General features: G+C 36.7%; 1 protein-coding gene across 1 annotated transcript in view; it reads left to right on the forward strand.

The window, feature by feature from the left end:
- The window catches only part of HERC2 (HECT and RLD domain containing E3 ubiquitin protein ligase 2), a 263,428-nt gene that overhangs the window by 129,108 nt on the left and 124,566 nt on the right, over nucleotides 1-9,754 (forward strand). The window contains exons 31-35 of the mRNA XM_049614147.1: nucleotides 1,439-1,572; nucleotides 2,123-2,296; nucleotides 2,375-2,511; nucleotides 2,904-3,055; nucleotides 4,001-4,192. Coding sequence (XP_049470104.1) covers nucleotides 1,439-1,572; nucleotides 2,123-2,296; nucleotides 2,375-2,511; nucleotides 2,904-3,055; nucleotides 4,001-4,192 — 789 coding nt within the window. The remainder of the gene's footprint in view (nucleotides 1-1,438; nucleotides 1,573-2,122; nucleotides 2,297-2,374; nucleotides 2,512-2,903; nucleotides 3,056-4,000; nucleotides 4,193-9,754) is intronic.

Here is a 9,754-nt window from a genome sequence, read left to right on the forward strand (position 1 = left end):
TGTTGTGGGTTTAAATATTTAGTTGTGTGAGTTTGAAGCTGTTTTTGTTTTTATTTTAAGAAAATCAAATAACTTATAAATGATTATTACTGGTGCTGTGTTAGGCTCACCAAAAGCACCCTTAAATTTGATGATTCACTGGACTCAGAAGAGCTGTTATACTCACAGTTACAGTTTATTACTGTGAAAGGATACAGATTAAAATCAGCAAAAGGAAAGGCACATTGAGGGAAATCCAAAGAAAACTAGGCCTAAGCTTCCAGTTCCCTCCCAGTGGAGCTGCACAGGGCCGTGCTTAGTTCTCTCAGCAGTGATGTGTGACAGCATGTGTGAAGGGCTGTGAGCAAGGATGCTCACCTGAGCCTTGGCGTCCAGGATTATTATTGCGGGTCAGTCACATAGACATATGGGGCCTGCATGGTTACTCTCAGTTATTTAGACTCTAGCTTCCACAGTAGAAACAGGTGATAACTGTAAGTCACATTCTTAGCATAAACTGTTCAAACTGGAAAACATGGCCTTAGACCTCAGGCATACAGAAACAGTTTTCTCAGGCAGAACATGTCAAGGACTTCGATCTCAGTTCACAGGAGATGGCCAAGTGCTGAAAGGACAGTGTTTCTTGGGAATTTGCAGAGTTTGGGCAACCCAGACCTGCTGTGTTGGTGTTTACTGCTCATGTGTATTATTAATTATATTCCTTATTATCTTACTTGCTGAGAAGAAATAAACTAAAAATCTTGAAAGGGAGCAAAAATATGAAAGCAACACCACATATCACATTGAAAATTCAATAGAAATTTCCCAAATTAAAGAGACTAACATAGTAAAAGGTATCCAGTTAATTCAGTTCAGTTGCATAGTGGTGACAGATTCATTGCATTGGTTCAGAATGGGCAAGCTGGGGACAAATGCAGCCTGCTGCTTGCTGTATGTTGCCCATGAGTTAAGATTGGGTTTTGAATTTTAAAGTTACTTTTTAAAAAACCAAAAGAAGAATAATATGTTTGACACATGGAAATTATATGAAGTTTAAATTGAAGCATCTGTAAATAAAGTTAGCTGCTTTTCAGCTTGCAACAGCAGAATCCAGTATTTGCAATAGACTGACTGGCCTGCAAAGACTAAAATATTCACCATCTATCTGGCCCTTTAAGAAAAAGTTTGCCGACTACTGGGCTTCTCTTTCTGTATGACCATCATAGCACCTTCCCCATCTTTCTGTACATGATGTGGAGTAGCAGAGTGTTATTATTGAATGTCATGTGAGAATAATCATGATAGTTTTTACTTTTGTAGTTTGAGCATTTCAGTTGACAGTGGTATTTACATGTTTGAGTAAAATAGGTCCTTTACCTTCATGCATATTTAATACTTCTTAATTTAAAATTGTATATAAGTAAATGAATTTTATAATGAAAGATGTTTTTAATCATAGTTCCTAAGAAGCCAGAATCTACAGATGATGAAGAAAAAATTGGAAATGAAGAGAGCGATTTAGAAGAAGCTTGCATTTTGCCACATAGTCCTATAAATGTGGATAAAAGACCCATTACAATTAAATCACCTAAGGTGAAGTATTTTCTGTGATTCTGAGGCTGGCTGAATAGAAACACAGCACATAGCAAGGGAACCCATAAGTATTGTCACTTTGTCCTTGAGCATCTATAAGATAGAGAGTGTAGTGGGTTACTATACATATGGGTGACCGCCCCAGTCATGCCTAACACACTTGATTTATGGTGTCCTGGTTAGATCGATAGCTGGAAAAGTGTTCCCTTTTACTTTTAGTAGTACATTATATCATTATTCATTTGCCATTCGTTCACTGAATGTATACTTTGCTCTAGAAACTGTCCTGGTCACATAGGCTGTTGAAACCTATGATAATTTAACTTTGTATACCATGTTAGTCTGTTCCAAAGTATGTAAGTATAGAGATTATAAATTCATTTATAAGCCTATTTATGGCATAGTTATTTTTGCCATAAATTAGTTACTTAATTTAAAGTATTTTACCAATTTAAACATACTTGCATTTATTTATAATTTATTTGAGTAACTGTTTCAGAGCCCATGTTAATAAGGTAAACTAATGGTGAAAATGGCTTTCCTTTGTCAGGATAAATGGCAACCACTGTTGAGTACCGTTACAGGTGTTCACAAATACAAGTGGTTGAAGCAGAATGTTCAGGGTCTCTATCCCCAGTCTGCGCTCCTCAGTACAATTGCTGAATTTGCCCTTAAGGAAGAGCCAGTGGATGTGGAAAAAATGAGAAAGTGCCTACTAAAACAGGTAAAATTTGCTGAAAACATTCTTCTCTGCATGGGATAATATACACAACATTTAACTGTATGCATTCATATTTTGCAGTTGGAGAGAGCAGAAGTTCGTCTGGAAGGGATAGATACAATTTTAAAACTGGCAACCAAAAATTTCTTACTTCCATCTGTGCAGTATGCTATGTTCTGTGGATGGCAAAGACTTATTCCTGAGGGGATTGATATAGGGTAAAACTTTATTATAACATTTTTTCTTAATAAGGGAAATTCTGGCAACAAGACATTATTTTATTGAAATTAAAAGTCTGGCAATATTCTGATTTTTTTTTAAATGTTTGTTTATTTTTGAGAGAGAGAGAGCACGCAAGTGGGGCAGTGGGGGGGGGGGGGGGGGGGAGTGGGGGGGGGGGGGAGTGGGCAGAGAGAGAGAGAGAGAGAGAGAGAGACAGAATCTGAAGCAGGCTCCAGGCTCTGAGCTGTCAGCACAGAGCTCGACATGGGGCTTGAACTCATGGACTGTGAAATCATGACCTGAGCCAAAGTCGGACACTCAACTTACTGAGCCACTCAGGCGCCTCCTTTCTGGCAATGTGCCAAGTAAAATTCTTTATCTTTGAAAGGGAACCTCTTACGGATTGCCTAAAGGATGTTGATTTGATCCCACCTTTTAATCGGATGCTGCTGGAAGTAACTTTTGGCAAGCTATATGCTTGGGCTGTTCAGAATATTCGAAATGTTTTGATAGATGCAAATGCAAAATTTAAAGAGCTTGGTGAGTTAAAAAAAAAAATCTGATGTTTAAAAGGCTGTATTAAGATTGCTGTTGAAGTATTGCCTGTAATCATGTTAGCATTATCTTATAGTTTGGCTCTTAATTATATGTTGTGGAAACTTACAAATGCTAATTTTTTGCTCTTTGAGAAGACTTTAATAACTTTGTACATTAGAATGATAATCTTTAAAAAATTTTTTATTTTTATATTTATAGATATATAAATATATTTATATTTTATTTTTATTTTTTGAAAATGTGCACACACGTTCCTATGCGTGGGGTCAGGGGCAGAGGGAGAGGGGGAGAGAGAATCTTAAGCAGGCTCCAATGCCTAGTGTGGAGCCCCAACTCAGGGCTTGATCTCATGACTGTGAGATCATGATCTGAGCTGAAATCAAGAGTTGGACACTTAACTGACTGTGCCACCCATGTGCCCCTAGACTGATACTCTAAGCTGCTTTAAGGTTTCTCAAATTTTAAACGGAACTTTCAAAATTCAGCAGAAGACACAATTTTGTAGTGTCCTAATACTAAGCTTTTACATTTTAACGTTTTCATGTGTATCACTAACACCATATACCCTAAAGTGTATATCCTTTATTAATACTTAATTTCTTGAATAGTTTGAGCACCTGCAGAGAAATGCTAGGATTGGTTTTGTGGAAGAGAAGTGAAATATGACTCTTGTATATGAAATAAAATGAGTAAGCCACCAGGGATATTTAGAGGAGCTGCATGATAAGTTTTGCAGACAAATGGAAATAGCTATATGTGGATTGATGATGGTAGGATTATTGCAAAGCAATGAACAGCTGCCTGATGTCCACACTCTTTGGAAACCCATTGAAAAACATAGTTTTTAAAAAATTGCTATTGCTTTCCTCATCTGTATGTTCTTATATCCACATGCAAGAAATTTATGTGGGTGCTAATGCCATTTAGGTATCCAGCCTGTCCCTCTACAAACCATTACCAATGAGAACCCGTCAGGACCAAGCCTGGGGACGACCCCACAAGCTCGCTTTCTCCTGGTGATGCTCAGCATGCTTACCCTGCAACATGGTGCAAACAACCTGAACCTCCTGCTGAACTCTGGCATGCTTGCCCTGACACAGACAGCACTTCGGCTGATTGGTAGGTTGACACTAGTCATTTATGAAAATGCTAAGGTTTTTCCTTCATCTTTTCTTTCTCTTTATAAATTTTTTTTATTGTGGTAAAATGAAAATAACATAAAATGTACCATTTTTTTACAATTATTTTATTTTATTTTTATTTTATTTATTTTATTTTTTTTCAATATATGAAATTTATTGTCAAATTGGTTTCCATACAACACCCAGTGCTCATCCCAAAAGGTGCCCTCCTCTATACCTATCACCCACCCTCCCCTCCCTCCCACCCCCCATCAACCCTCAGTTTGTTCTCAGTTTTTAAGAGTCTCTTATGCTTTGGCTCTCTCCCACTCTAACCTCTTTTTTTTTTTTTTCCTTCCCCTCCCCCATGGGTTGCTGTTAAGTTTCTCAGAATCCACCTAAGAGTGAAACCATATGGTATCTGTCTTTCTCTGTATGGCTTATTTCACTTAGCATAACATTCTCCAGTTCCATCCACGTTGCTACAAAGGGCCATATTTCATTCTTTCTCATGAGGGTACAAAAAAGTTATGTAACTAGATACTGGTAATGCTTGTACAACACTGTGGATATGCTTAATGCTAATCAATTATAAAGTTGTTTATACTATCATTTTAAACAACTTTATAATTGATTAGCATTAAGCATATCCACAGTGTTGTACAAGCATTACCAATATCTAGTTACATAACTTTTTTGTACCCTCATGCAAAGCCATACCCATTTAGTGGCAGCTCCTGATTTCCCACTCCTCCAGCTTTTGGCAAACAAATCTGTTTTAAGCTCTGTAGATTTTCCTATTCTGAATATTTCATATAAATGTAATTTTTATATTTCATATAATTTTTAGCCTTCTGTATATGGCTTATTTCACTTAGCATGTTTCAGTACTTCATCTCTTTTTATGGCTAAAATATATGGATATACTACATTTTATTTATCCTTTTATCCATGGTTGGACATTTGGCTTGTTTCTACTTTTTGGCCATTGTGAGTAATGCTGCTAGGAACATTTGTGTACAAGTTTTTGTTTGAACACCTGTTTCCATTTCTTCTGTTATATACCAAGGAGTGGAAGTGCAGGGTCATAAGGTTATCCTATGTTTAACATGCTAAGGAACCTCCAGTCTTTTCCCTAGCACTGCACCATTTTCCATTCCCCCTCAGCAATGGACTGGCTTCTAGTTTCTCCACATCTTCACCAATAGTAGTTTTTCTCTGGATGGATCAAGGCCATCCCAGTTGCTATGAAGTGGTATCTCATTGTGGTTTGATTTATATTTTGCTAATGTAAGGACATTGAGCATCATTACACATATTTGTTGGTCATTTGTATATCTTCTTGGAGAAATTTTTTTTTTTTTCTGGTGTGTCAGTTCTGCTTTACTTTTTTTTTTTAATTAAAAAAATTTTTTTTATGTTTATTTATTTTTTAGAGAGAGACACAGAGTGTGAGCAGGGGAGGGTCTGAGCAGGCTCCAGGCTCCTAAACAGACTCCAGGCTCTGAACTGTTTTCACAGAGCCTGATGTGGAACTTGAACTCACAAACTGCGAGATCATGACCTGAGCTGAAGTTAGACGCTTAACCAACTGAGCCACCCAGGCGCCCCTTTTTTTTAATTAAAAAAAATTTTTTTTTGTATTTTAATTTACATCCAAGTTAGTTGGCATATATTGCAATTATGGTTTCAGGAGTAGAATCCAGTGATTGATTCATCCCCTATGTATATAACACCCAGTGCTCATCCCAAGTGTCTTCCTTAATGCCCCTTATTTAGCCCATTCCCCCCATCCACAACCTCTCCAGCAACCCTCAGTTTGTTCTCTGTATTTAAGGGTCTCTTATGTTTTGTCCCTCTCCTTGTTTTTATATTATTTTTGCTTCCTTTCCCTTATGTTCATCTGTTTTGTATCTTAAATTCCACATATGAGTGAAGTCATATGATATTTGATATTTGTCTTTCTCTAATTTCACTTAGCATAATACATTCTAGGTCCATCCATGTAGTTGGAAATAGCAATATTTCATTCTTTTTGATTGGTGAGTAATACTCCATTTTGTGTGTGTGTGTGTGTGTGTGTGTACATGTGTGTACATTTCCATACATTGGCTATTGTCAATAGTGCTGCTATAAACATTGGGGTGCATGTGCCCCTTCAAAACAGCACGCCTGTATCCCTTGGATAAATACCTAGTAGTGCAATTGCTGGGTTGTAGGGTAGTCCTTTTGTGATTTTTTGAGGAACCTCCATACTGTTTTCCAGAGTGGCTGCACCAGTTTGCATTCCCACCAGCAACGCAAAAGAGATCCTCTTTCTCTGCATCCTGACAAACATCTGTTCTGGCCTGAGTTGTTAATGTTAACCATTCTGACAGTTGTGAGGTGGTATCTCAGTGGTTTTGATATGTATTTCCCTGATGATGAGTGATGTTGAGCATTTTTTCATGTGTCTATTAGCCATCTGGATGCCTTCTTTGGAGAAGTGTCTATTCATGTCTTTTGCCCATTTCTTCACTGGATTCTTTGTTTTTTTTGTGTGTTGAGTTTGATAAGTTCCTTTATAGATTTTGGATACTAACCCTTTATTTGATATGTCATTTGCAGATATCTACTCCCATTCCATTGATTGCCTTTTAGTTTTGTTGATTGTTTTCTTTGCCCTGCAGAAGATTTTTATCTTGATGAGGTCCCAATAGTTCATTTTTGCTTCTGTTTCCCTTGCCTCCGGAGACGTGTTGAGTAAGAAGTTGCTGTGTCCAAGATCAAAGAGGTTTTTGCCTGCTTTCTCCTCGAGGATTTTGATGGCTTTCTGTCTTACATTTAGGTCTTTCATCCATTTTGAGTTTATTTTTGTGTATGGTGTAAGAAAGCGGTCCAGGTTCATTTTTCTGAATGTCACTGTCCAGTTTTCCCAGCACCAGTTGCTGAAGAGACTGTCTTTATTCCATTGGATAGTCTTTCCTGCTTTGTCAAAGATTAGTTGGCCATACGTTTGTGGATCCATTTCTGGGTTCCTTATTCTGTTCCATTGATCTGAGTGTCTTTTTTTCTGTCACTACCATACTGTCTTGATGATTACAGCTTTATAGTACATCTTGAAGTCTGGGATTGTGACACCTCCAGCTTTGGTTTTCTTTTTCAGGACCATTTTGGCTATTTGGGGCCTTTTTTGGTTCCATCCAAATTTTAGGATTGTTTGTTCTAGCTCTGTGAAGAATGCTGGTGTTATTTTGATAGGGACTGCCTTGAATATGTTGATTGCTTTGCGTAGTATTGACATTTTAATATTTTTTCTTCCAATCCAAGAGCATGAAATATTTTTCCTTTTTTTGTGTGTCGTCTTCTATTTCTTTCATAAGCTTTCTATAGTTTTCAGTGTATAGATTTTTCACCTTTTTGTTTAGGTTTATTCCTAGGTATTTAATGTTGTTTGGTGCAATTATAAATGGGATTGATTCCTTGGTTTCTTTTTCTGTTGCTTCATTATTGGTGTATAGAAATGCAACCAATTTCTGTGCATTGACTTTATATCCTATGACTTTGCTGAACTCATGGATCAGTTCTAGTAGTTTTTTGGTGGAATCTTTTGAGTTTTCCATATAGAGTATCATGTTGTCTGTGAAGGATGAAAGTTTGACTTCCTCCTTGCTGATTTGGATGCCTTTTATTCCTTTGTGTTGTCTGATTACTGAGGCTAGGACATCCAATACTATGTTGAATAACTGTGTCGAGAGTAGACATCCTTGTCATATTCCTGACCTTAGGGGAAAGGCTCTAAGTTTTTCCCCATTGAGGATATTAGTGGTGGGTCTTTCATATATGGCTTTTATGATCTTGAGGTGTGATCCTTCTATCCCTACTTTCTTGAGGGTTGTTACCAAGAAAACATGCTATATTTTGTCAAATGCTTTCTCTGCATCTATTGAGAGGATCATGTGGTTCTCGTCCTGTCTTTTATTGATGTAATGTATTACATTGATTATTTTGCAGATATTGAAGTAGTCCTGCATCCCAGGTATAAATCCCACTTTGTTGTGGTGAATAATTCTTTTAATGTATTGTTGGATCCAGTTGACTACTATCTTGTTGAGAATTTTTGCATCCATGGTCATCAGGGAAATTGGTCTGTAGTTGTTCTTTTTAGTCAGGCTTTGGGTTTGGAATGGAAGCTTTCCTTCCATTTCTATATTTGGAATAGTTTCAAAAGAATAGGTGTTAACTCTTCTTTAAACGTTTAGTAGAATTCCCCTGGAAAGCCGTCCAGCTCTGGGCTCTTATTTCTTGGGGATATTTTTGATTACTAATTTGATTTCTTTACTGGTTATGGGTCTGTTCAAATTTTCTATTTATTCTTGTTTCAGTTTGGTAGTGTATATCTTTCTAGGAATTTGTCCAATTCTTCAGATTGCCCCGTTTATTGGCATATAATTGTTCATAATATTCTTTTGTTATTGTTTGTATTTCTGCAGTGTTGGTTGTGATATCTCCTCTTTCATTCTTGATTTTATTTATTTGGGTCCTTTCCTGTTTCTTTTTGATCAAACTGGCTAGGGGTGTATCAACTTTGTTAATTCTTTCAAAGAATCAGTTCCTTGTTTCATTGATTTGTTCTGTGTTTTTTTGTTTTTTGTTTTTTGTTTTTTATTTCAATAGCATTGATTTCTGCCCTCATCTTTATTATTTCCTGTCTTCTGCTGGTTTTGGGTTTTATCTGCTGTTCTTTTTCCAGATCTTTAAGGTATAAGGTACGTTGTGTATCAGATCTTTCTTCCTTCTTTAGAAGGTCTGGATTGCTATTTACTTCCCTCTTATGACTGTCTTTGCTGTGTTCCAGAGGTTTTGGGCTGTGGTGTTATCATTTTCATTGACTTCCATGTACTTTTTAATTTCCTCTTTAACTTGTTGGTTAACCCGTTCATTCTTTAGCAGGATATTCTTTAGTCCAAGTATTTGTTGTCTTTCCAAATTTCTTCTTGTGGCTGATTTCAAGTTTCATGGTGTTGTGGTCTGAAAGTATGCATGGTATGATCTCAATTTTTTTGTACTTGTTGAGGGCTGATTTGTGTCCTAGCATGTTATCTGTTCTGGAGAATGTTCCATGTGCACTTGAGGAGAATGTGTATTCTACTGCTTTAGGATGAAATGTTCTGAATATATCTGTTAAGTCCATCTGGTCCAGTGTGTCATTCAAGGCCATTGTTTGCTGGTTGATTTTCTGTTTAGATGATCTGTCCATTGTTGTAAATGGGATATTGAAGTTCCCTACTATTATGGTATTATTGTCAATGAGTTTCTGTATGTTTGTGATTAATTGATTTATATATTTGGGTGCTCTCACATTTGGCACATAAATGTTTACAGTTGTTAGGTCCTCTTTGTAGATAGACCACTTAATTATTATATGATGCCCTTCTTCATCTCTTGATACAGTCTTTATTTTAAAATCTAGTTTGTGTGATATAAGTATGGCTACTCTGGCTTTCTTTTGTTGACCATTAGCATGATAGATGGTTCTCTATCCCCTTATTTTCTTTTTTTTTTTTTTTTTTTTTTTTTT

Source organism: Panthera uncia (assembly GCF_023721935.1).
Source record: "Panthera uncia isolate 11264 chromosome B3 unlocalized genomic scaffold, Puncia_PCG_1.0 HiC_scaffold_1, whole genome shotgun sequence".
NCBI lineage: Eukaryota > Metazoa > Chordata > Mammalia > Carnivora > Felidae > Panthera > Panthera uncia.